The sequence below is a fragment of the Falco cherrug genome, chromosome 1, assembly GCF_023634085.1.
Source record: "Falco cherrug isolate bFalChe1 chromosome 1, bFalChe1.pri, whole genome shotgun sequence".
Lineage (NCBI taxonomy): Eukaryota > Metazoa > Chordata > Aves > Falconiformes > Falconidae > Falco > Falco cherrug.
Window position 1 is genome coordinate 127,028,007 of NC_073697.1, and position 26,902 is coordinate 127,054,908.

Consider the following 26,902-nt stretch of genomic DNA (forward strand, 5'->3'; position numbering starts at 1 on the left):
CTTGGTCCACACTGACAGCCCCAGCCTTGAGTGCTCAGACTCTTTATGGTGCTTTCCTGAGCATTACAAAATGCTGGGCATTCTGTGCACTGGCTTTCTCTCTGCAGCAGTATCTGAAAATACTCTTGGTGTGTTCCATGGTCCTGTATGTTTTACTGAAAGCTCTGAAGAGTAAACAGTTTGTTGTGTAGGGGGTTTTGCTGCTTTAGAAAGCCTGTTACACTGAGGGCAGGGCAGATGTCACTTCAGCTGCTGGAGTGAAGGTGGTGGGGATGCTCCAGGGGTTTTCAGTGCACATGCTGGAGTAAATTCCAGCCCAGCTTCCAGCAGAGATGACTTCCCTCACCATTTTGAAATAGCCGAGGCCAGCAATCACTGAGGATCTCAGCACCAGCACTGGGTTTGAACTGTGAGGCAAAGGGGAAGCTTGTATTTAGAAGGAGACTATAATTGCAAGTCAGATTTGCTTGTTCAATACTCTATTGACAGATTTGCCTTGGCAACCTGGAACAGGGTTTCATTGTTTGCATCTTACCTTATGGCATCCTATTGAGTGGGTGGGTGGGTGGGTTTTGGGTTTAGTAGGTTTGCTTTTTTTCCTTTTTTTCTTTTTTTTTCTTTTTTTTTTTTTCCCCAAGCCTACCTACTCGTACTTTTCTCACCTTTTGCCAGCATGGTGTTGACCTCAGCCAGGGCTATATTACAATCTGGTTTTCAGACTGGCCACAACTTCAAATCCAAGTCAGAGCTGACAAAAGCAGAAGGGCAAATCCACAAGCCCAGCTGGCCAAGGCTGCAGGCCGCCAGGTAGGAATGAATGGGGTCAGCGCCTTCCCCCTCCCTCCAAGGACATTGTCATGCAAGAGAGTCGCAAAGTCCATGCCTGGCCGCTGGCAAGAGTGGCCTTGAAGGAAATGCTGTAACTATTAATGAATTAACTTTCTGTTTTTATTTGGTGCTTAGTGTGGCATGCTCCTGAGCTGTTCAGGCTCCAGGAGGAACTGTTGGCCCTGCCAGGGCAGAGGGGAGGAAGAGCTAAGCACCCAAACTGCAGCCTTGGAGTCATCTTGGTAGAATTGGAGGATTACAGCTGAAAAAGAATTGCTGGTTTGAATTGCTAAAAATGGTACAGACTAATGAGCAACATCAGAAATGATGGCATGTGTAATCAGTGCTGCTTGATAGCAAACATACAGCAGGTCTGCAGGAGCCACTGGTGTAAGGGTGAGGAGAACTGAAGCATTTCACGTTTTGGAGGGGCAGAACCCAACCTAAGTGAGCCACTGCCACAGAGCTGGCTCTGTCTCTGAGGCAAGAACTTTGAAAATAATGATGAAAAGAATAAACCTAGACAGACATCAGCTCCAGGTAGTAAGAGGGAACATGGCCAGCAAGTATTTGAGGGGAAATTGCCTTGGTATGTTTCCTAGCACCTGCAGGAAGCCCATCTGTCTCTGGCTGCTAGAGGATTTTGTCTTACAGCTGCACCCTGGCAGCCCCTGCTAAGGATCAGGCCCTCACCAGGCCGCCTGCTGCACAGGCACGAGGGGGGTCACCAGAGCCCCCCTGCACTTGCTCTGCCCATCTACCTGCTCCTCGCACCTCTGCCCAGGATGGCATCCCCCTGCTGCAGGGAGCAGTTACCTACCAATGATGCTCTGCAGAGAGGAACCTGAATTTTTGCACAGGTGTGTGGCAGAGGGTAAGAATACCCACAGAATGTGTATCTGCACCTCATACTTGCCTTATAAACAGGCAAATCATAAACAAAACGCATGGTATTAAACAACTGCTATCTTGGCTTTAAAAGGCAGTGCTTGGCTCTTGCTTCTTTTGGTTGGAAACCTTTTCTCTTTTCTCATCCCTGTGATATGCCCCAACCAGTCAAGAAGAGGCAGCAGCTGGAAACATTTCCTGCTTTCCTTATTTAGGCTATTTTATGTGGTTCAAATAAGGTGTCTTCTTTCAAATTGACAAAGGGAAAGATGTATCAGTTCATGAACTGCTGCTATCTGAGCAAGGTAAGAGACAGAAAATCACCACCATTACAATCATTACTGCGAATCATGTGCAATCAGCCCAGTAACAGAAAGGAGATGAACATCCTGCAGAAACCTAGAGGATGGGAGCTGGTGCTGAGCTGCTGGAGCCACGAGCCAGGCAATGATTAAAATGCTTTTAATGTTGGTTTTCAGTGTGGCTTTCACTTTTTTTTTTAATATTATATTTCATCCGTGGCCTCTCATACTGCTCCTGAGGCAGGTTCTACAGAGATGCCAAGGATGTCATCACACATTTAAATATATATATTTTTTTATCTAGATGCATATATGCAGCCAGGCAGCCCCTGCCCTCATCCCCCGTTCCCGCCGTGTCCCGGGAAGGGCCGGGCCGGGCCTGGGCGCCGCGCTCCGCAGCTTACCCGGATCGGAGGCGAATTGCACCAAATCGCGCTCGTCCCTGGGCATTTAGTTTATTGCAGGCATTAGTGGGCTGTGCTCGGCTTGTCTCCTCTGGCAACAGGAGAAGCTTGAAATGTCAAAGGGGAGGGTTAACAAACTCCGCTGGCATAAATTTCAATGAATGTATGTTTCTTAGGAAAACCGCTAAGTTAAAAAAAAAATATTTAAATCTTCCTGTCTGGGCTTTCGTTCGGCTGCTGTTCACAATGGATAATAATTCTTACATTAAGCCCCTTCGGCCCTCCAGGGAAATCAAAATTGTAATATCAGTTTGATTTTTATTGGCTCGGCTCTACGATCGCGGCGGCTGCGTCTTTGTTATGGTCTCTGGTGCGGTGACATTCAGCGGTGCCTCGCCGGTGCCCCCGCACCCCCGGGCCCGGGAAGGGCCCCCGAAGGCGGCGGCTGCCGGCCAGGGCCGCCCCACCGGGGGGACGGCGAACGGGCGAGCCCGCGGGCTGGGGCGGGGCCAGCCCCGGTGGGGTGGGGAGAAAGGGGAGCATCCTCGGGGGAGCGGGAGCTGCTGCGGGACCCCTGCAGAGGAGCCGCTCCAGTGCCGCTTGGGCTCAGCCTCGCCGCTCCCGCAGCCCGGGTGAAAGTTGCCGGCGGCCGCGGCCACGGGAGTCCCGGGCTCCGCGGGGAACGGCCTTCCCGTCCGTGGGCCGGCTGAACCCAGGCGGGGGCTGCGCAGCGGGCGCGGGGCCTCCGGTACCGCCCTCCGCGGCTCCCCGCGCGTCCCCTTGCCCCGGCGGCGGCCCGGGGCCACGGCCCGGCACCTGCGGAGACCGCGGTCGGCCGGCCCCGGCAGCCGAGACCCCCGGGAGTGTCTGGGGGCTCCGCGCGACGCCACTCCCCTCCGGCAGCGCCCCGCCGGGACTCGCCCCACGCGGGGCCGCGCCTCCCGTGCCGGGCGGGGGCCCCGGAGCTGCCCGCCCCCACGGTGGGGGCTGCGCGCGGAGCGGCCGGGGTCTGCACCGGGAAGGTGCCCGGCTGCTGGCGCGGCTCGGAGCGGCCGCGGGCACGGCCGGCCCCGCTCCACCTGCCGGGGGGGCTCGCCTGCCGTTCCGGCCCCGCCACGTTTCGCGGAGCAGAGCGAGACATGGCTGGGGGTCCCCCGCTGTCGAGCGGAGGGTCGGCGCGGACACGCGCGGGCCTCAGCCCACTCCCCAAATCCGCTCCAAGGAGCAGCGAGTGCGCGGAGCCTCCCGCCCCGGGCTCCCCGCACGCCGCCGCCGCTTGCGGCTTCCGGCACCGGGCGAGGGAAACTCGCCGCCACCTGCCCCGGGCCCGCTCCGGCTATCTTGCCACGGGGGGGTCCCCGCCGCCAGTGACCCCGGGCCGGGCTCCCCGCGGCCGCAGGCACCCACCGAGCGGCGCAGCGCCGGCCCAGGCGCGGAGCGAGGGCTCCTCCGGGCCGGGCCCCACGGAAGGAGGCGGCGGGCCCAGGCCGTGCGGGGGGCCGGGGGTTCCGCTGTCCCCCCAGGCAGCCCACGGCGTAGAGCCGTCCCGTGGGTTCGCCTCCCGGCCCGGGGCACGGCGCGGACACCCCACACACACCCCCCACGCATCCTACCCCCACGCCTGACCCCCGCGTGTCGCGCACCTGCCCCGCGGGCTCTGCCGTGGGGGCCGTGCTGAGTCACACGTGGGGCGGGGGGCAGCGCCCCCCCACCCCCCCTCCGCGCCGCTCCTGCCCGGCCCCCGCCCGCCCCCTCCCCGCCTCGCTCGCCCCCTCCCCGCCTCGCTCGCCGGCAGGTCTGCGCCAATCCCCCGGCCCCGCCGTTGACGGGCAGCCGGGCCCGGGAGGCACCGCCTCCCTGACGTCTCGCTCCGGGATTTGCACGGGTTGCGGTGCCGCGGCTCAGTGTCTGTCGGGTCGGCGGCGGGAGCTGCCGGAGCCGGAGCCCAGCTCGGCTGCAGCGGCGGGCGCGGACGCCCGGCCCGGCCCCTCCCGGCTGCAGCATGGAGCTGCCGGCGGTGGGCGAGCACGTTTTCGCGGTGGAGAGCATCGAGAAGAAGCGGATCCGAAAGGTGAGGAGGGCGGGGGCGGCGGGGGGCGGCCGGGCGGGCGGCGGGTCCAGCTGACGCCGTGTCTTTGCCTCCCGCGCTCCGCAGGGCAGAGTCGAGTACCTGGTGAAATGGAGGGGATGGTCGCCCAAGTGAGTACCGAGCGGGGATGGGGACGGGGCGGCCCGGCGGCGGGGCTGCGCCGCGCTCAGCGCCCCGGGAAGGGGCCTCGGCCCGGGCGGCGGGCGGGCGGGCGGCGAGAAGCGGCGGCGGGGCCCGGCGGCGGCGGCGGGAGCCGAGCAGGCGGCGGCTGATGTGCACCAGAAAATGGCTCCTTCCCCCTTTCCCTCCTCGGGAGTCGGGCTCCATATTGCAGAACCGGGGGGGGGGGGGGGGGGGGACGGCTGTGGGGAGGGGGAAGGGAAGGGGGAATAACCGCAAAAATAACCCGCGCCGCCCCGCAGCCCGCGGCGGGCGGGCGGCCCCCGAGAGCCGCTCGCCGAGGCGGAGGCACCGGCCGCGGAGCGAGGGCGGCCGCTGCGGGCTGCGGAGTATTTGGGGTTTGCATGACAGTGCCGGCGGGGGGGCGGGGGGATCCGCGCCGCTGTTCCGGACTCGGCGGCCGGGCCCCTCCTCCGCGCCGCGGCCGCTTTCCTGGGTCCGGGAAAGGGGATTTGGAAAATTTCATCATGACATGCCTAGAATTCCTCCGGAATAATAACTGCGCTAAATAAACAGTTCCGTCCCCGTGCCGCCCCCCCCCCCCCCCCCTCCTCTCCCCTCCCCGCCCATCCCCTTCCCCCGGGACCCGAGTCCCGGACGCCCGCTCCCAGGCGGGCCCGGTGCTCGGGGCCGGCAGCGGCCACCGGCGGCGGGGTTCCCCTGCCCGGGACCCCGGCCCCCTTCCCGGCGGGGCCCCGCGGCTGACGGCCGCTCTCCTCCCCTCTCGCAAGATATAACACGTGGGAGCCGGAGGAGAACATCCTGGACCCCCGGCTGCTCATCGCCTTCCAGAACAGGTGAGTGGTGGCGGGAGGGGGGCCGGGAGGGGCGGCGGGCGCCAGCGCCCCGCGCCCGCTTCGGCAATTGCGGATGCGTCACGGAGCCGGGGGCCGCGGCGGGGACGGGCGCGGGACGGGACGGGGCCCGGGGGCGCGGCCCCGGCGGGGCGGGCGGCGCGGGGCCGCGGGGCGACGCCTCCGGTTCAAGGTCCCCCGCGCCGCGCTCCCCCCACGCCGCGCCTTGCGCTCCTGCCTGCCCGGGGATTTGATGCCTGCGAGTGGAGGAGGCGGCGCTGCTGCTGCGCTTGGACGGGCTTTTTATTTTTTTTTTTTATTTTTTTTCCTCTGCCCTTTTTTTTTTCCTGTGCATTTATTTTCTGTAGTATTTTGGCTCAAACTGTAAACTTCAGCCCCTCGCTGCAGCAGGGAGAGGCGGGAGTGGGGAATTCGCCTTGCCAGGTGTCTGCTGCCTCAGCATGTCAGCTGTGCCCCTGTCCCGCTGCCTCCTGCGGGACCCCCAGCCTGCGGCTCTGCACCCTGGCTCCCCTCCTGCCACCCCTTCGCACCAGCTCGCTGCACCCATGTAGGGTTGTTGGCACCGCAGGAGCCACCATGCATGCATGGGGTGCAGGGAGGGGGGCACCCCAGGGGTCTGTGTGCCACCACTCAGGCCTTGCCGTGACTGTGTTCCCGCAGGGAGCGGCAGGAGCAGCTGATGGGATACCGCAAGCGGGGGCCCAAGCCAAAGCCACTGGTCGTGCAGGTAAATGTGTGGTGGAGCTGAGCCCCACACCGCCCGGGCAGCCTGTTTGCAGCAAAGCCCTGTCCCCAGGGAGCCGCTTTCAGCAGGTTTCATCATGCTGAGGAGTTGTGCGCAGCCTGGGCGCTTGGCAGTGCCCCAGGGACCCCCAGGCCCCAGCACCGAGCTCATCAGGCCATCCCAGCCCCCCGTCCCTCCGGGCTGCGGGGCAGACCTGCTGCACCCAAAGCCGGGTGGCATTAGCCCACTGCTCGCAGGCTCAGCAGCAGCAGTCCTGCTTGGCCCCTGTTCCCAGACAGCTGATTGAAGGGTGCTTTTCTTCTTTTCATTGCTTCATTAATCTGGAGCAATGCACAGCCTGTAAGTTGGAGTGGGCTGGGGCTGCCTGCTCGAGGACACGGCACCCCGCAATGCAGCGTCCTGTAACAAGAGCTGCTGGAGGGGCGGGGGTTTCACCGGAGCCTTCGGCACCTGCCGGAGCACCGACACCTTGCTCTCCAGCCCCAGCTGACTGCGGCCCCTGGCTTTGTGTTGCAGCTTCCCTCCTTTGCCCGCCGCTCGAACATCCTCACGGGGCTGCAGGACCCCGCTGTGGACAACAGGCCGAAGCTGGATCTCGGCTCCTCTGGCAAGAGCCAGCAGCACCAGTATGAACTCAACAGCAAGAAACACCACCAGTACCAGCCCAACGGCAAGGAGAGTGGCATGAAGCACCAGTCCCACAGCAAAGGGAAGTATTATTACCAGCTGAACAGCAAGAAGCACCACCACTACCAGCCAGACCCCAAGATGTATGAGCCCCACTACCAGCCCAGCAGCAAGGAGCCGCAGAGCCAGGCCTGCTTGGACAGTAACAAGGGCCCCCTGGTCACCCACCCGGACAAGTGGTCTCATGGCCCGGCCAAAAACCTGCTGAGCCCAGTCAAGAACCTCACTACGGAGAGCAAGAACGGGGCTGAGAAGAACCTGTCCAGTGGTACCGGGCCCCCCCCCCGGGACAGGGTGACCAGCAACGGCCTCGGGGGCAAGATGAAGATCGTCAAGAACAAAAACAAGAACGGGCGCATTGTGATTGTCATGAGCAAGTACATGGAGAACGGCATGCAGGCGGTGAAGATCAAGTCCGGGGAGCCTCCCCGGAAGCGGACCGCGGAGGAGAGGACTCCTAAGAAGGGTGGGGAGGAGAAGCTGGAGGCTTGGAGGAAGCCAGGGGAGGAGAGGGTGGTGGGCAGCAACGCCCTGAGCAAAGCAGAGGGCGAGAGCCGGCAGCCCCCCGCAGAGCTCAAGGAAAGTCCCCAAAAGACTCCACTGGCCAAGGAGCTGCCCCTCCCTCCAACAGAGCAGCCCCTGCAGCTCACCACCAAGCCAGACCTCGTGCCCTGGTCCCTGAGTCCCGTCTGTGAGCACAGCCCTTCCTCCATGGGACTGAACCTCTCCAGCCCCAGCTCGCGCAAGCGCTGCCTGTCAGAGCCGCACACGGAGCAGGAGCCAGGCAAGAAGCGCCTGACCTCCCGCAGCATCAGTGCCCCCACCTGCCTCAGCCCCCCGGCCCCAGAGCGGCTGGAGCCCCCCACCCAGCCGGAGGTCATCCTGCTGGATTCGGACCTGGACGAGCCCATAGACTTGCGCTGCGTGAAGCCGCGGGCAGAGGGTGAGCTGGCCCTGGTGCAGGTGAAGCCAGAGGTGCTGCCGGCACCAGCTGAGAAACCGGCCGCGAAACCTCCACAGCCCCAGGAGGCCACGGAGGAGGAGGAGGAGGCCGAGTCCCTGCAGGAATTCAAGCCCTTCTTTGGGAATATAATTATCACAGATGTGACCGCAAACTGCCTGACCGTGACCTTCAAGGAGTATGTGACGGTGTGAGGTGGGATGGCGGCTGCTCCCCGTGGGAGCTGCCTGCCCATCCCAGGGCCACTGGCCCCACAGCCTCCCTCTAAGGTACTGGTGCCCTCCCTGGAGCCTGTGTGCCCCCTGTCCGCACCACAGCAGCCAAGCCCGCCGCCTCCACCAAGGGGATGCCAGGACAGGGCTGGGCATGGTGGCCGTCCCTGCCACGTGGGGTGTCCTCACTACCGCTCCCGCCCTGCGGTCGTGGGCTGCCCCAGGACCTGCGGGCACCGGGACACCGAAGATGGGGCCTGCCAGTTACTCAGAGTTATAGTATTATATTTTAACAGTGCTAACTTGTCAAGTGATTCTTGCTCCCGTTTGTACGTGGTGTTATTGAAATGTATTGTTTGAGCTGAAAGCTGGTCACTCTCTGGCCACGCTAATATATTTATTTGTAGGTATTTATATAATGAAATATAAAGCCTAGATTTATGGAGTCCCTAGATCACCTTATAAACTATATCAAACAAATATTTTCTGTTCTCCTTTTTAACCATTCAGCATTTGTTAGTCTCGTCCCCTTGCCCTCCTTACAACCCGCAGGACCATTCCCGGTATATATTTTTTGATACTGTACACATGTGGTGTTTCTATGTGCAAAAAAAAAATCGTTATCTAAACAAGCTATTATAGAAATTGCTGCTATTAGAAATGTCTAAACTATAAGCTTCCAATTATTAATTGCTTGAATGTAAATATTAAATGGAGATGTTGAAAGTGCATTTGATGTTCTGCAGCTAGTGTAGATCGGATTGCAAAGCCCAGCTGCTGGGAGGTGGAGCGCAAGCTGCCAGCGGCGCTTCCTGGTCTGAGGGCTGTGTCACGGGGGAAGAAATGTATCATGCAATCATTGCAAAGGACTATAAACCTTTACAAAAACTACCGGGATTTGGAGTGCGTTTGTTACTGCCTACGGACGGCGCAGAAGGCATCCCTGCACAGGCAGGCTGTGGCTGGGGTGCCCCAGAGCAGGTACTTGCAGGTTAAAATCTGCTCCGAGATGCAGCGTATGACATCAAGTTCTGACTTTTCCCTTTGGGTGAGAGTGTGCTGCTGCCTGCCATGTGTCAGGGCGCCCTGTTTTCTCCTGGTGCCACCCAGGCGGGCGGCAAGGCCGTAGGGGCCAGTGGTTCAGTGTTTCCCTGCAGTGCCAAGGCAGGGCTGGGTTTCTCCGGAGCAAAACAGGCTGCGTGAGGTCTGTGGTGAGAAAGCTGGAAGGCTTCTGGGAATGTGGCTGCAGTGGATGGGCGATGGCTGCCTCTCACGCTGATGCTGCCCCCCCAGTGGTGTTATCCCCAGCATTGGGCAGGATCGCTGTTAAATGAGATGTTGAACTTCTCCAGAAAGGAGGATGGTCCAAATTCATCAAAAAAAGCCTGCAGATGTCTCTGAACTAGGTTAATAATTGCTAGAGTCCACTGAAAATACAGTGCAGGGCTAATTCTTTACAAAATGGCTCACGCAACAGTAGCAGCCTAGCGGCAAGTCCGTGGAGTCCACCTGCATGTGGCTGAGGTACCATGCTCCGTCCCCGCTTCCCCGGGATCCTCTGTAACATTCCCAAGCAGAGCCAAGTGCTCATACAGTAACTGCCCCTGAACCTCACGCTTGCCAAACTGGCTCAGTTGCCAGCCTTTTTTGTGTTGGGCTTTTGCTTTGATTTCTCTTCCAGAAAAGATCTTAGTTGAAATACTGTTGTTGGTGGCACATTAATGTGCATGGGCAAGAGCTTCAAGCTTGTGAGAAGCAGAATTAATTGGCTTGGGTGAGGTGGACCCTGCGGTTATACTGGAGCTACCTGAAGACATGGGTGAGTTGCCCCAGCTGTGTGTGAGTCCAGGGGGTGGGGAGCACCCTGTGGGCTCTGTGCCTGGGTGCTGCTGTGGCATGGCATCTATCTGTCTGGGTGTGTGGCAGTGCTATTCCCAAAGCAAAAATAAGCCCCTCCATCTAGTGCTGCCCGCTTCTGGGCCACCTAGTTATCCCAGACTTCATTTTATGTAAATAAATTTCAGAAGTCAGCTTGGCAACTGTTCCTTTGTAAATCCTGAGGATTTATGTGGCATCCACAGAAAGGTGGGGCAGCATCCAGCTAGGTCTCATCTGCTGGGGCTTGTTTGCTGGGTCAGCCCAAGCCTTGCCTACAGATGTTCCTGTGCCAGAGCCAGAGCACTTTTCTAAGGCAGGTTGGGATAAATCAAAGGAAACGCAACCACTGAAAGTGTGGATGCTATTTTCTCAGCTGGGGCAGCTGTGGAGGCCTGTATCCAAGTGGAACAATCCCAACTGCAGACACCACTGTCGCAGATGTTGGTTTTGGTCTGGTGTAGCTCAGGTCTGCTACTCGGTGTGCTCATGTGGTAGTAGGAATGGCTTCTGGGAGCTTCCAGCAGAAAGATGGCTCCATCCCAGATACCTGGTTAAAGTTGTTAGTGTGGGCAAGGACAATACCAACAGCTCCGTTATCTCTTGTTTCAGCTGATGCTCCAAAGTCAGTGGAAACTTCTGCAATATGTGTAGTGCCTGTGATTTTCACCTGCTTGTATGGAGACCTCAAACTCTGATTGTACGTGCATGGAGAGCAAGCGGAAATAGGTGAACTCAATCAACATTTTCCCTGTGAGCTGTGCTGAATCTTAAGAGGATTTTAATCAACACTACATGTCGTTGGGGCCATGTGAGTGACGGGCAGAGGCAGCGGTGGTGAAGGGTGCTGAAGAGCTGATGTCAGGGAAGGAACCTGTGGGCTATGCAGGTGAACCCCAGCCCATGCCAGGGGGATGCCCAGGGATGGTTTGGTGGGAAGCATTTCCCTGCCATCCCAGGCGTAGCTGGCAGAGCAGACAATCAGAAATTATGCATTTCCCTTGATTAATTAAGCTAATGGTTATCTGAAAACAAAAATGGCATGGAAGAGGAGACGCATGCTCAGAATGCAAAATGTAATTTATGAAAGGGGAAGTGCCGCTCGACAGACAGCGGCAGGAGCCAGTCCAGGAGTGGGGCTGTTCAGATGGGCTTGCTCTGGGGCAGGGTGGCTGCAAAAGGAGAACTTTTTCCTTAGGCAGGCAAAGGTAGATGAAACCAACAGGGATTCTCACAAATAGTAGGATGTGTCTATTTAGATGTGGGCTTGCAGGCTCCTGGCCAAAGCCTGAGCATCGCTGCTGCTGTCGTGAGCTGGCTCGGCTGCTTCCTTCTCTAGTCTGTAGGTGGGTGAGACTCTTGGCAATTAATAACTGGTTGCAGGTTTACAGTTAGCTTAGCTCGTTAACATTTTTGAAAATTGATTGTATTGTGTTGCCAGTTTTTAGGGAAACAATGTTCCTCTGAGTGTGTGCTTTCTGCGCCCACCGCCGCTCCATGAGCCGTGGAAGCACCTGAAACATTCTTTGCTGGCAGTAGCTGTGGTTTGTTTGAGGCACCATTTCCCGGAAACCACATAGCCAGATATTTCTTAGTTTAATAGTTTGATCATGTTTATCACAACTCCAGCAGCTTCCTGTGCAGTGAAAGGTGCGATAAGTAGTCACTGGTTTAAAAGATACACCCTCCCCTTGCTTTGTGCCAATTGGCTGGGAAAGATTAAGTGTTTAGGATATGAATTACTTACTCATACCACTCTCTTTCCGTATTAAGTGCATCAAACCTAAATGCCTGTTACTGAGCAAATTAATGTGAAGTCCACTATGACTTACAATGGATATCAAAGTGATCCAGGACGAGATGGAGCGTCACCGTGCTCCATTAGGAAGACTGGTGTGCACTGTATTTAATGTATTTCCCAGGAATGCGTTAACCTCTGCTTGGTTTGGATTTATTCCAGACAAACATTTGCTGATTTAAAAAGAGAATCTGTGTTCATATTTCAGCTCTTCTGAAAGGGTATGATGCATCCATCTATATACATGGTTGTGCTGAGAGGAGGGACAGCAAATTTGTGCTGTAAAGCTGCTTTCAGGTTCTCCCCTCCCCAGACACAGTGGTTCCAGTGCCCGCACTGGTGCTTGGGTGGAATCCAGCCACCAGCCCTCCCTTCACTGAGCTCCATCACCATCGATTGCCATGGCACTGTGTAGTTTCAGCAGATGTGGTGTGATTCCACAGGAGGTGACAGAAACTCCGTCCCCAGGGGATGGCCATGGGGCAGTTGGCAGGGTGGGCCCTGGGGCTCAGTAGAAGAGGTTGCATCTCTGGGGTGAGGATGCTGTTAAGGAGAAGGATGTTAAATACATGGAGCTGATGGGTTTTAATCAGAACAAGAAACAGCCTCATGGGGACTGGGAGACTTCCAGGTCCAGACTGGGAAGGGGGGAGGAGCTCCTCCCTGGAGAAGAGCAGGAGGCGTAAGTGGCTGTACGCAGTGGGAAGCAGTGGATTTCCCACACAGTTGGGGCACTCAGTGCTTTTGCTCATGTGTGGGTGGGGGGCAGCTCCTCCAGGCAGTCATTGCATCCATTTCGTGATGGCTTTCCTTTATTTTTCCCATTCTTTTCTCATTTCACTATGCAATGTCAGGAGCTGACTGTGTCACTTTGCTGAATGCGGTGGCCTCAGCATCTCTCCCCCGTTGGAGAACCCAGCAACAAGGTAAAGCATTCATGGTCACGTTGCTGGGGGGGAAGCCCACTGTTCAGGCTGCATTTTTCCCAGCCTATCCCTTGGAGCACAGTGAGAGCTGTACAGCTCGGCCGTGCATGCCTTTGCCGCTATAAACCATTTTAACTAAAACTGCATCCAACGGGACTGGTCCAGCAGCAGAGGCCTGCCACCAAAGCTTTTCTGCTGGCTTTTTGGTGGAGCTGGTGTCCCTCTACCTCGGAAAGCAGCTGCAGTAGGGTGAGACCAGTGTGCAGCAGCCCACCCCCCCACCCCCCCAAACCAGGGCAGCTGGGCTAGGGGGCCAGCGAGGGGGCTTCCTCCAGTTCTGCCCCATCTCCGAGCCCACTCACCTCCCCCATCCCACAGAGCTGCCTCTGGTTTGAAGTTTGAAGAAAATGCCTGGCGCTAGGAAATCCTCCCTCTCCTCTACAGATAAGATCATTTGGATTCAGCCCAGATTCATGCAAGATCTGTGTTGGGAGGAGACGACCGCAAGGACACTGCTCTGTTTACGTTTGCACCAGAAGAGGAAAAAGGCTCCATAGTGCCAGGCACAGCCCAAACCATCTCCACACACTACCAGAACCTCGGTGAGCAGCTGCAGGGGTCCCCTGTGCCCAGAAAAGCTCCTGCCTGCACCCTGAGCTGGCAAGAATCCCAATAAAGACAAAATGAAGCAGTTCACATGTTCACGAGGTGGCTGCCACCAGCCATGTCTGATGGAAACGCAGCTCTGCAGCATAGCCCAGCCTTGGGCAGCATCACTGTGGCAAGGAAGACCAACTGTGTGAGCAAGGTGCTGGATGGAGGAGATGAGGGCTCAGGTCCTGGGCCCCCCTCACTGTGCTCCCAGGGAGGGACCCCCTGATTGCTGCAGGGAGTGACAGGGAGGGGAACAGATGATGTGGGAGAGGGGCCGTGGTGGCTGCAGCCAGGTGCTGTGCTGGGAGGGACTGGAAGGGAGGAGGGTCCCTGGTGGTGTAGCTGCTTGTCGGAGTCATCCCTGGGCCTGTGCTGGCGTGTGGAATCTCATGGACACTGGAAGGGTATTACTGTGTGGCAGACCTTTGGGTGCAAATGCGAGAGAAATGAGGGTCTTTGTAACAATGACAGTTCGGGGCAGGCACTGGCAGGGGCTGAGGGCGGCCAGGGTCTCCTGCCCTCGAGCTGGGACCTGCCAGTGCCTCCCATCGCAGGGCAAGATCCCAGGCTCACCCGGGAGCAATTTGCTGGCACCTACTGAAGTCGTTTCTCAGAGGGAGCCGTCAGTTCAGCTGACACCTTGATGTAGTTTAAAGCAAACTGCAAACATGAAGATTTATTTTTATCGAGCGAGCAGGCATATAAAACACACTGTGTAATGCAGCGCAGCCTAGTAGGAAGCACCCTGAATCCCAGGAGTCATGACTTCGGCGTGGCCATCCCTGGCTGACCCTGCTGAGAGCGGGCCCATGGGGTTTAAGGGTGGAGAGAGAAGGAAACTGAATCATCAGCTGCCAGATCCTCCAGCATCTCCATCAAATACCAGGACCCTTATGCAAGGGATGGCACTGGCACCAGTTGGGATGACAGATCCTGACCCAGCAAAGCTGCCAAGGCAGAGCTCCACTAGTGTGACAGGCTCTCTGTCCCAGAGAGGTACTGGGAAGTGGGGTATGGCTGCATTCCCATTTTCCAAACAGTTTCTACATTGCCATGGCCCAAGTGTGGACGCAGTTTCTGGGATATAGGCGTGCTTCAGTCAGAAGTGCTTAGTTGGAAGTGAGAAAGGGAATAACCTAAACCTTTAGGAGATACTGCTGCTGTGCTGTAGCAGGCAGGGCAAAGAAGTCCTACAGACAGAGAAAGTAAGTTAAAACGGGTTAGATATTATCACAAGATGCATTAGCAGGCAGCCTGAACGGAGAGTCTGAGCTGATGGAAGCTTTAGCAAATGCATATGTAATGTTGGATATAAAGACTGGGCTGAGCAAAAAATTCTTGTTGTGCCAATGTAAAGCCACATCTCCTGGTCTCCTGGGAAGCCACTGGACACTCAGGTCTTCTGCAGTGGGGATGAGCCTGGGATGTACAGCACGAGGAGTGGTGGTGTTGGGTAACAGCTGTGAAATGAGCTTCCAGAAGGAACAACCTGCCCCCGCCTGGGGCTGTGTCCAGAGAAGAGCCCTGGGTCGCTGGGGTTGCCCCTTTCCCCCTCGCTGATGCCCCCGTGGGAACTGTGCTGCGCTCATTCGTGAAGCACAAGAATAGGAAAACCAGGATGACTCAAACTTCAAAAGTTACCTCTGGGCTGAAGCTAAAGATGGAAAACTGCAGCCCACGAGCTGTTCCAAGAGCAGCAGAGGGCAGGGTGGAAATTCAGACTCCGGGTTTCCCCGCGGCCCGGTGCTCAGGGTGGCCGTGTGCGGGGCAGCCCCGGCTCCTGGAGGGCCCAGCCAGGGTGATGCTCCGTGGGGCCATGTCATACCGCGTGGGCAGTACCACCCAGCCCCGAGGCAGGATCTGCCCTCAGCCACCTCGGAGGGCAAGAAGCTGGCCCCGGGGGGAGGGAGGAGCGGTGCTGCCCTCCGCGGGGAGGGGGGCCGAGCCTGCGGGCTAAAATGGCCACGCTCGGCTGCAGGCGTGGGCTCTGCCATGCGGCAAGGGTTAACCCCAGCAGGCATGCTGGGAAAGGGGCAGGCAGAACTGCACCGGGAGAACCGGGGCGGCGGGCGGCGGGCAGCGCTCCCCGGCCCGCCCCGGCGCTGGGGGGAGCGGCGAGGAAAGCTGGAAAATGCCCTTTGTGTAAGCCTGGACAGCGTGATCTCAGAAGATGGGGCGGGGGGGATTGCGTTTGGGTTTTGGTTGGGTTGTTTTGGGGTTTGTTTTTTTTTGTCCTTCTTGGCACTGAATTTGTGGGTCTCGGCGCTGGCGTCTCTCCATCTCCTGCTTCCCGAGGGGAGGACGCCCGTTCCCACGACTGGTGCCGCAGAGGGGGATGCACTCCACAAGTCACTGCTGGTGGAGCTGCTCAAAGCTCACAGTCACAAGGACCTGAGAAAGGAAATAATTTCTATTTTAGCTTAAAAAAAAAACAAAAAAACGGAGCGTCAGGTTCTTTTAAATACCAAACACAAGCTTGGGAGAGGGAAGGTTTGTTCGGTATCGGGGAGGCACCGGAGCATCTCAAAGCACAAATTAAATGGTAATTTTCACATAGGCTAGTAAACGTTATTTTCACATATGTTAGTAATTCCACATGGCTTGAAAAATGAAGGATGCAACGTTGTCCCTGAATGTACCCATCCATTTTGCAGTGCGGTGCAAGCCAGGCTGTCATTTTAACATCAGGAATGTATTTTACAGCCGCTGCCCACTGCGCGCATTGGATCCGGCCGTGACACTATCCTTCCTCCGCCTGTGTCCTTCTGGCACATGAAGTCACCGGCAACAGATAAAACAGGGACATTCATCGTGGGTTCTGCAGAGAAGACGATGTGGCGCTTAGACACCAGAGGTGCCTCAGCTCTCCCCGGCTGGCTGGTGGAATGAGATGTCTTATCTTGAGTTTAACGGCTCAACCTGACCCTGAGCCATTTTTAACCAGGGGTGGGAAGAGCCCTCCCTGGTCGTCCCTCTTCGCTTTGAAAAATTCTTCAGTCACTGCACGGTATCTGCTTTCCTGATGGTTTTAATTTCTGTACCCCTGCAACCTGAAGCAGACCCACTTTCTCAGTGTTTGATGCTCTGCTTCTTGAAGAGGCTTTAACTCTCGGGACTCAGAAATAACTCCTAGCAAACGCAGCGCAGAGAGACCCAACAAGAAGACATCTAATCTAATGTATCACATTTCCATATTTTGTGCTGCAAGCAGCAATTTGTGGTTCAGCAGCAACGGCTGAGTAGAGAAGAGCATTATCACAGAAATTCCTTCCATCTCTCGCCTGAGTATGTGACAAATAACTCTTGGCCGTGGCATTGTCTTTTCTGGTTTCGGACTAAGAGGCTTAACTCTTTTTTTCTTTCCCCGGAAAGGCAATTTTACCTTTGCCTTGTGCACCCTCCATTCCCCGTAACTGAGAATTTGCTGCCCGCAGCAGCATAGCCTGTGCTCAGGCAGCGAAGCGGCGCTCCGAGGCGGGAGGTGGCACGGGGAGGCCCTAAACAGCCGTGCCCCCGGGGCGGCGGGGGGGTGTGCTGGGGAGAGCCCGGCACGGCTCGGTGCGAGCTACCTTTCCAAGAGACGGGGAATCTGTGTGGGAGGCTCTGGGAGCGTGTCCTGCGAGGCGCTGAACTGCAAAAGAGAATGCGATGACCGGAGGGTGGTGGCAGAGAACCAGCCCGGCAGCCGTTTGGTGCGGGGCTGCGGGATGCAGCCGTCCCGGGGGGGGGGGGAGCAGGGGACCTTTCCCCGCCGGTGCGGGGTGGGCTCCCAAAGCGCTACCCGCTACCCTTCACCTAGAGAGGGACCGCGAGCAGGAGGGGCCGGGGGCTGAACCCCCTTGGGGGGGCTGGGAGGCGCCGGCCGGGAGCCGCTGCCCCGCCGGCACCGCCGGGGTTTGCGGGCAGGGATCGCTCTGTACCCGCATCCATCCCTCTTCGGTGATCAGCCTGCCCGGAGAAGTTCAAATCCAAACCTTCGGGGCAAGAGCCATCGCCCACAGCCGCCCTCTCGGCCCCCGCCGTGCCACCGGGCACCGGCCGCAGCCGCGCCCGTCGCGGGGCCGTGTGAGACTGGGGGGCCGGGGCCAGCGCTGCCGGCGCCGCGGGCTCCCCGGGTCCGCAGGGGATGCTGGCGGCCGCGCAGGCTGGCGGTACTGCCTCGGTGTGTGGCACTGGTGAGCCCACTTTCCGTGTTAACAGGCTCCGGTAGCTTAAAAGAGATACTGAAATATTGGAGAGGAGTGGAAAAAGAGGCAGAGGGATGCCGTGAGGGCGTGGAGAGCCCCAGAAGCCGGAGGCGGTGGGGCTGCTGGGCGTCTCGAAGGCAAGGTTAAGGACGTTTTGATGAGCCCGAAAACCACTACACAGGGAAGACATTGAGAGACTCAGACGAGCTTTCATCTAGTAAATGAAGACACAACAGGATCCATCGGCTGAAGTCCGCACCAGCAGTAGCTGGAGCTGGAATGCGGTGCCATCTACACGGTGTCAGGAAAAAAAAAAAAAAAAAAAAAATCCAGGTGGGAAGGGCAAAAATCGCGGCTGCTTGGCATCGCTTGGAGAGATGCGCTGCCATTGAGCCCCAGGCTGCTACGGCAGGATTCAGAATTGCAAGGGGTGTAACCCACAGCCTGCGGGACAAGGACGGGCAGTGGGGGATTTATACTGATCCCCCCGTTTTAACGTGCCCGACGGCCCCGGTTATTTTATGCACCCCTGTGATCCTCCTTGTCCTGCTGGGTTTGTACCCTTATCGGCTGTGACTTTTGTAAGATTAATTCCTTCTCCCCGGGGCACTGGAGTGTTTCGCTGACAGCCGTGGCCACACAGCCCCCCGCAGCCCCTCCCCGGGCGCCGGCCGCGGCGCATCCCGAGCGGAGCGGGGGTCGGGGCACCCCGAGCGGCTGCGGCTCGGGGCAGGCGGCTGCAGCGCGGGGCTCCCCCCTCCCGGGTGCCCCCACACGCATGTGCGGTGCTGCGTGGCCCCGTGGTGCGTCCAAGTGTCAAACGCCAGCCGCGGGGAAGTGGAGGGGAGGTGGGACCCTGCGTATGCCTGGGGTCCCGTGTAGGACTCGCAGCGCTCTTTGCAGCGGGACTGCAGGCAGGGCAGAGTGGGGACGGTGAGGGTGGGGGGCCCCGGGGAGGCGGCCCGGAGGTAGGGTGGGGAGAGGGACAGTTTTCCCCAGGAGAAGCTGGAGCGGAGCAGGGCAGCGACCGGGGACCCGCCCCGAGTCGCTGCGGCACTGGGGAGCTTCGCAGCCGTCCCGGCATCGGGGGGAGCCGCAGCGAGAAGCCGGGGAGCTGGGAGGGCCGGGGCGACTGCTGGCGTGGCCCGCGGGCGTCCAGCGCCGCGGGTGGGATGAGGGCCCCCCTCCCCCTCGGCAAACACTGCGTGAGCGGGAGGTCCCGGGGACACCCGCCGGGGAGGAAACGTCCCGCGGTCCCGGCAGGAGCGGGAGGAAAACGAAACGGGGACGAGAAAGGGGGGGAGAGCCGAAGCCCGGGCCGGTTGCGGCACGGGGCGGCCCGGCGCGGCAGGGGACGCCTGGCCCGGCCCGGTTCAGCCCGACGCGGCGCGGGGCTCACACCTGCATTGCAGCAGTGGTGGGGCGGCGGAGCGCTGCCGGGCCGGCGGGCTGGGCTCTCGGCGCGGCGCTGCATTGCAGCACTGCAGGAGCCCCCTCCTTCCCCGCTCCCTTCTCCGCCCTCCGCTGCCGCTCGGCTCCGGAGGCCCAACCCGGAGCACGGACCGGCCCCGCCGCGCTCCGCTCCCGCTCGTACGAGGCATCTGCAGTCGTCGGGGCGCTGGGGTCTCCCCCGTCGTGCCACAACCGAGCTCTTCCCCCTGCCCCCGGCCCGGGAATGCTGCCGTGGGGCGAGGGACACGCACCCACCCTCTGTGTCCCCTGGCTGGTGTCTGTCATCGGCGTTCATCAACCGCCGCGCGGGTGGAGGGACCGGCCCGCCCCGTCGGGGCATCCGCCGTCCTGCCTACCCGACCCCGCGTCGCCAGCACAGCTCCGCGGCTCGTCCCGGCCGCCTCCCTCCCCCCGCGTCGCCCTCCCCGCCGGGTTGGCCGGGGTGGGTGCCCCGCCGGGCCGTCCGGTCTCGCGTGGGGCACGCACTGGCCCGCGTCGTCCCCACGGGCTTCCCGCGAGGGCGGTTGGGCTGGTCCCGCGGGGAGCCCCCACCGGGACCGAGCAGAGCTAAAGGGCGTTGAACCGGGCGGCTCGGCCTCGGCGCGGCCCCTGCGCGACGGCACGGTGTCCCCCCGGCCGTCGGGGCACTTGCGATGCCCGTGGGGCGGGTGAAGGGAGGCGACCAGCCCCGCGTCCCCGGCCCATTGGGAAGGGAGGCTGGTGACCGCGCTCCGGGCTCCCTCGCCTGGGGACCGCGGCCCGGAGACTGATGCCAGCCCTGCGTGACTGGGTACCGCGTGGACACAGCCAGCCACGACCCGTGGCTGCCGCGTGCGCGGGGCGCCAAGGGGAGCGGGGCGATCCCAGTGGGAAGGAGCCGCCGGCGGCCGGGCGTCCCGGGACCTGCTCCGCTGCCAGGTGCGGCGCCGCAGGGGCGGAGGGGAACCGGGGCCCCGGGCTGGGGGGGCCGCCCGCCCCGACACAACGGGGGCCCGTTCCCAAGGCTCTCGCTCTGTCTCTGCTTTGGGAAAACGCCAGCACGGTAACAAAATGGCGGGGAAAGGGTGGGATTGTCACTGCAAGCCCTGCAGCGCAGCCCGCCCGGCCCCGGAACCGTCCAGCCGGGCTCAGGGCGTCCGTGTCGGCGGCAGGCAGTAGGGCGGGGGCCCCCCCCGGGCTATGCCGCCGCCCGGCCCCGCCGCCCGGCAGAGCTCCGGTGGAGACGCAGCTGCAGAAAATGGCTGCTCGGCGGAGCCCGCTGAATCCTGCCATGGGGGGGGTGGGGGGTGGGGGGGGTGGCGGGGGGAGAAAGAACGACGGCGACGGCAAGGAAGCAGCGCAGCCCTCCCCGCCGGCCGCGCCCCCCCCCCCGGCGAGCCCCGGGGCAGGCGGCCCGGGGCGCGGCCAGAGGCTCCGCGGTACGGCGGGGCCCGGCGGCTGGAGCGGAGCCTCCCCGGTGAGGCCTCACCTGCGGCACGGTGGGGGGGCGAGGGGCTGCCCGCCCCGATCGCGCCTGACTCCCCGCGGCGCCGGGACGGCACGTGCCGGCAGCCCCCGCCCGGTGCCCGCCGAGGAGGAGGGCAGGGGCGGCTCCGAGCCCGGGGGCGGCGCAGCGGGGGGGCGGTCCGGTCACCCTCCCGGAGCCCGCTTCGCCGGAGGTGCCCCGCCGCCACTCCCGAAGCGCCCAGTTTAAAATAAAACTTAAATAAATACCCCGAAAGAAACGATAAAAATAAATAAAATAAAAGCCGGGCGGGAGCGCGGGCGGGTGGACGCGGCGTTGCGCGGACGCGGCTCGGCCACGGCACCGGATTCGCAGCGAAGCTGCAACGAAAACTCGGACCCGCGGTCCCACGCCGTCTCACCGCTCCACGCCCGCCACGGCGGCGGCCTCCCGGCGCCCGCCCGCGGGGCCCGAGCGGACACGCGTGGGTGCGCGGCGGGCGCCTGCGCTGCCTCTCCCTTGCGCAGCCGGGGGGTCGCGCCCCACCGGTGGCTTTCGCGCGGGGCGACGGGTCGTCCCAAAACCACGCGTGTGGGAAGCCGGGCCGGGGTGGTCCTTCCCCCGCGGGAGGGCGGCCGCGGGGGGGTCGGGGCGGGCTGTCGCGACCGGCCCGCACCGGGACGCCTGGACGTGGGAAAGCGCTTTGCCGCGCCGGGGGTGCGCGCAGCCCGCGTGCGTTGAAAGCGCCGTTCCTGCCACGCACGGTGCGAGGGTCGCCGGTGCCTACCGGGAAAGTCCCCCCCAGGCTCAGCCCCGCCCGTCCACCTCCGCGGGGGCCCGGCCCCACAGGGCTGCCCACCGCCGGGCTGCGGCAAGGCACAGCGAAGCCCCCCGGTCTGTGTGCCCCGTATGCGGGTCACCCGTGTCCGCGCAGCGCCACGGCTCCCCGCTTCCCCTGCCCCGCACATGGCCCCGTGTCGTCGCTCGGCGGCGCGGAACGGGGTTGTGCGGGGACCACGCCGTCCGGCCGTCTGTGCTGGCCCGCGGCCCCGCTGGGACCCCTCTGCCCCGCCGCCGCCTCATCCCCGCCGAGCGCTCCGCCGCCGCGGGTGGGACGGACATGGTCTTCTCTGTGACCCGCGTTACGGCGACACGGCAGGGACCGGCGGTCCCGCCGCACTTCGGGAACACGGTGGGCTCCCTCCTGCCGTCGGTGCCCACGGAAGACGGCGCTGCGCCCCCTCCTCCGGCAGTGTGCGGCCGCCGGCTCGGCCCGGAGCCCCGGGGCGGGGCGGGGCAGTGAGGCAGCACCGGGGAGCCGGGCGGGGCACGGAGTTCCGGTGTAGCGGGGGTCACTCGTGGGAGTGGGGGGGTCAGCTCCGTCCCCTCGCCCCCGGGGGGTCTCGGCCCCGCGGCCCCCTCGCCACCCCCCGCGGGGCCGTTCCACTCGTGAGAGCTGGTTGCTGCGATACCGACGGGCCAATGAGCGCTCACCAGCTCACCCCGGGCTCTGGCACCGCTTCCTTATATGGTGCGCGCCGTCCGCGGGGCGCCGCGCTCATCGCCATATAAGGGCATGAACCTAAATACAGCATCTACCTTGTGCGGTGTGGGCGGGACCGTGGCGGCGGGACGGGGCGGACGGGGACCAGGGCCGGCGCTGCCCTCCGCAGCGGGCCGGGTGCCGCCGCAGATGCTGCCCCCCGCCCGGGGGAAGCCGCCGGCGGTCATTAGGTGGAATGCAAATGGACCGCGCTTCACCTCTAATTGCTTTTGTTAAAAGCGGAGCGGCGGAGCCGAGCGCGGGCAGCCAGGGACGGGCAGGGACAGAGCAGGGCAGCGTCGAGGACAGGGGCAGGGGCAAGGCCGAGCAGTTGCATCGTACCCCATGTCATCTGTCACACCTTGGCTGAGCTCTCCCCCGGCGGAACCCGCGCGGTCGGGCACCGCGGTCCGTTCCGCCACGGCGGGGCCGTCGGACGGTGCCAGCCCACTCGCGGCGCTTCCGTGGCCGCTGCAGCCGGAGCCGCGAGGGAGCAGATTCGTCCTTCTGCCGTCCTTGCGGGCCGAGCAGCGCGGCACCGACGTGGGCAGCAGCGCGGGTGGGACGGAGTAGCGCCAGTTAAACGGGAGGTTGGGAGCGGTGGGGGAAACACCCCGAAATGTTCAGGTTTGCTGGCCCGACGCAGCGCTCGCTCGGTTGCTCCTTCGCCCTCCTCTGCAAACAACTCGTAGTTATGTTCCTAGAAATAATCAGCAAATTCAGAAACCCCGGAAACAAAAGGTCTTTTGTGCAGAGTGCTCGCAGCCTGGAGCGGTGCGATAAAGCGCTGCCCCCCCGCGCCCCGCCTCCGGGAGCGGCACTTTCCTCGCACGGGGGTTGCGCTGAGACCCGCGGAGCTGCGCGGCTGCAGGGGGCGGCCCCGGGGCCGGAAGCGACGGGCAGCTCACGCCTGGGACGCGGGGAGCGGGCGCTCGGCGGTCGGCGCTTGGGGTCCCCCGTTGGCGCTCCCCGCAGGGGGACCCCGTGGGGCTTCCGCCGCTCAGCCTGGCCGGCGCAGGGGGTGTGCTTGGGGTGCGCCGTCCCCGCGGGCCCCACCGGGGAGGGTGCACCGGTGGCTGCGGGGACACGCGTGGGGAGGCTCCCATGCGCAAGGCCGACGCGGGTGGCTCTCCAACGGTTCGCGGGCGTGTGATTCGGGAGATGACGGCGGCTGCTTTCCCCCGTGGGGACCGCACAAGGGAGAGCCCCCGCACCGCCCCGGGGCCTGGCTCAGCTCACGGGGCCTCCTGCGGGCGCTTCACCCTGCTGAAGCCCGCGGTGTGTGTGGGGGTCCCGAGAGCGGCAGTGCCCTCCGGGGGCGGTGGGAGCGCCTAGGGCTGAGCGCCGGCCGCGGCCGCCATTTCCAGTAGGACGGTGCCACCTATGGAAGGCACCTGGAATTAATCGGGCCGGCGGGGCCGCGCCGGGAAGCATCGCGTTTGCGTGCGGCACCCTAGGGACAAGCCCGGGCCGGGCCCGCCGCCGCGCCCGCCGCTCCCCGCGCCCGCCCCCGGGGGGCGAACCCGGGCGGGGCCGGGCTGGAGGGCGGCAGCCGGGGCTTGGTCGCCCCGGTCGGCGGGGTCGCTGCTGTCCTTCAGCACCGCCACCCCGGGCCCGGCTGCCCGGCGGATACTCGGCTCGGTACCGGGCGGCGGCGCGGCCCGGCTGCGGCGCTGGGCTGCGTCTTCCCGGTGCGGTCACCTCGTCGGCTGGCCAAGGCGCCGTTAAGCGGGGAATAACGACCAGCTGCGCGGAGAGAAGCGGTTCTGCCCAGGACCCACTGCCCCAGCCCGGGCCGGGGTGCTCGGCGTGGTGCGGCCATCGCAGCCTGGGACGGAGGCCCCGCGGAGCGTGTCCCGCAGGGGACCGACCGCTACCGCGAAGGCTCCATCCCGAGCCCCGGAGGAGTAAGAACAGCGCCGGGCACCTGGATGGGGGCATCTCGGCCAGGGGAAAGCTCCGGGATGGGCGGGGGGCCGCACCGCTGCGCGGGGGGCGAAGTGCGGACCGCTCCGCATCCGCGCAGAGTGATGCTCGGCGGCTGTCCCGAAGGGAGCTGCCTGCCCTGTGGAACCTCCCCGGTCCTCCCTGTCCCAGCTGCCCACCAAACATAACCTGCCTGTACTCTCCCCTTCTGGCTGCCCCCTCCCTGCTCCCGCTGGGTCCGGCCGCGCCGAGCTCGCCCTCAGCGTCCCGGTCAGCCCCGCCGGTCCCAGCAGAAGGGGCAGCAGCCGGGCCCGGTGCCCTGCCGGGGTCCGCCGGGCCCGATCCATGCCTACCGGGGCACGCTGCCTTTCCCCGGCAGCACTAGGCGCCGGCGCGTCCGGAGCCGCCGGGGAAGCCCTGCCCGGACCTGAATTCGATGTTAAACAAGTCGACACGAAAAAAATTCTTCGGCACGGGAATTCCTGGGCTGCGGGGAGTGCGAAGGAGGAGCTCCGCGAGGACACCACTGCTCGGGCGCCCCCGGAGATCTCCCCTTCCCCGACCGGGTACCTCTGCGCTCCGGACAGTGGTCGCCTCCGCGGCTCCGGCGGCAGCAGCCCCGGTGGCATTGAGGACAACGGGGGGTCAAGGGCGCACGGCAGCGCGGTGCCCGAGGGAAAGAGGTGGGAAACGCGCGCGGGTCAGTCCCACCAGCAGCCAGCCCACGCGTGACCGCAGCTCCTTGTATGACCCCGTCGCCGGGCTCGTGCTCAGTCCTGGGGGCGCCGTTCTTGCCCCGGTCGACCCCTCCCCTGTGGGGTGCAGGTGCCGCAGCCCGGGGCCAGTCGCTGCCTCCCCGCTTCGCCCCGAGCTGCTCGGAAACGAAAAGGCAGCGAGCCGGCGACGGTGCCCCCCAGCCCAGGGCCGGGCCGGGGCCGGCGGTGCCGCGGGGTCCCCGGGTCCGCGCCCGCCCCGCCGGGACAGCCCGGCACCGGCCCGGGAAGCCGTGAATTTGCCCCTAGGCTCATCCTGGCTCCGTTCAGCCACGGGTGGAGGGAATCATTTTCCCGCCCGGCTCGGGTATGGGGGTATGGGACCGGGTCGGGAGAAGCCCGGAGCCGAACCGTGCGGCTGGGCGGATCGGGAACCCGGGACCGGCCGCCCCGAGGGTGCTGGGGGTTGTCCACGCACTCAGGGAATTCGCGTGGAATGGGGCTCCGGGGCGCGCTCCGCCCGGCTCGGCGGTACCCACGGCCCGGCCGGGCTGCACGACGCCTCTCTCGGGACGCAAGGTGCGGCCCAGCCGCAGACTCGGTTCGGGGACCAGCAGCCGCTGGGGGCTCCGCCGGAGGGGCGACTTGCTCTGCTCCCGCTTCCCGCCGCAGTCTCAGCGTTGGGGCCATGCTCAGGTCGTCCAGGAGAAGGGGACACAGGGGAGCGCGACTGTAGCTTAACCGGGTCTCCGGCCGGCACCAGCATCCTTGGCCGCCCGGGAAACCGGACCGGACCGGGAGCTGGGCTGGATCCTAGCCGTCCCGGGTGCGGGTGTCCGTGGGGCGGAGCAGCTTCTGAAGCACGGTCACCGGCGCGCACGGGAAGCTGCGGGGAAGAGCCCGGCTGCGGCGCGGGGGTCGATCGTGCCGGCTGTTGGGTTGGAGCCAGCTCCCTCTCCCATCGCCGCCGCCCCCGACCCATCCGCGCTCGGACACGCGTGCTCGCCCCGCCGCCCCCACGCGCGGCCCCGGGTGGGGCAGCAGCCCCCCGGTTTCGTTGCAAAGCTCGCAGCCGTGGAAGCCCCCGCATAGCGAGAAACGAGGAGGGAGCCGGGCGCTCTGCCCCGCGGCGGCCCGCTGAGCCCCGAGGAGCACGAGTAGGGGCTGGGGGAGCGGGGAGCCGGCGGCCGAGCGGCGGATTTGGGCTCAAACGGGCGGAAAGGGGGTTTGCCGCGGTGGCACACGCCCTCGCCGGCCCGGAGCCGTCCTCGAGTCCGCGCCGAGCCCCGGGAGCCCGGGACAGCGCCGGGGCTGGCCGGGGGCGGAGGGGGCGGAGGGGGCGCGGGGGCGAGCGGCTCCCCTCCGGCTGAGAGCCCGTAGAGCGCCCAGGCAGCTTCTGCCGTTGACCTCGGGAGCGCGGAGGGCGGCCCGTGCCCGGTCCTCCGCTCCTGCTCCCAGTGGCCCGGCCGGGCGGGAGGGGCCCCCGCGGCGCCGCCAGCCCCGGGCGAGGGGGTCCCCGGGCCTCCTCCGGCAGCGGGAGGAACTGCCCGGGAGAGCCGAGGACGAGCCCGCCCGGCGCTGTCTCGTCCCGCGGCGCCGGGGAGGCTCCGTCCGGCTTCTCCTTCCGGGCCAAGAGCCGACGAGCAGTTGCAGCCCCGGCCCTGGCTCGCCCACGGCCCGGGGGCTCCGGCCGGACCCCCACACAGCGCCGATCGCTCCCCGCTGCTTTCCCCGCGCCGTTCTCGTTTGCGTCTCGCCTTCTCCCCGCCCCCCCGCCCCGCAACCGGGGCCCCAGCGCCGGCCCCGCGCTGGTCCCGGCGGGGATGGACCCGTCACCCCCGCTGATGCCCGCGCAGGAGGCAGCTAGAGCCGCGGCCTCGCGCATCTCGCCCCCACGCGTGGCTGTGGGGCTCCGCGGGGCCGCGCAGCTCCGCGCAGCCGGCGGGGTAGGGGCGGCTGCTCAGCCGGGTGCTCCGCGGCCCCTCCGGGCTCCGGTGCGGCGTCGGTGCGAGTAGGCTCGGCTCCGGGACCGAGATTCCTGCCTGCACCGGGACACCCCGGCGGCGAAGAGGAGGGGGGGCAACCACCGTTTCCGCGGGCTGCAGCACCCCCACGGCCGCGGGAATGGACGCCGCTGCGCTGCCGCGGCCGCTACCCCGGGAGCCTCGAGCAGCAGACGAAGCGGCGGCGCCGATACCGTCGGGCCCGGGTGGACGATCCGCACACCCCCACCCCCATCCCCGCGCCCCCCCCGGCCGGGACTTGTGCCCCTG

General features: G+C 63.6%; 1 protein-coding gene across 1 annotated transcript; it reads left to right on the plus strand.

Annotated features, from left to right (window-relative positions):
• The first annotated feature begins 4,209 nt into the window (after positions 1 to 4,209).
• On the plus strand, positions 4,210 to 9,002 carry CBX4 (chromobox 4). Its single transcript, XM_055700469.1, has 5 exons — positions 4,210 to 4,493; positions 4,578 to 4,621; positions 5,423 to 5,488; positions 6,167 to 6,233; positions 6,768 to 9,002. Exons 1-5 carry the CDS (start codon positions 4,425 to 4,427, stop codon positions 8,091 to 8,093), a joined length of 1,572 nt encoding a protein of 523 aa, XP_055556444.1. The 5' UTR covers positions 4,210 to 4,424; the 3' UTR covers positions 8,094 to 9,002.
• The last annotated feature ends 17,900 nt before the right edge of the window (positions 9,003 to 26,902 follow it).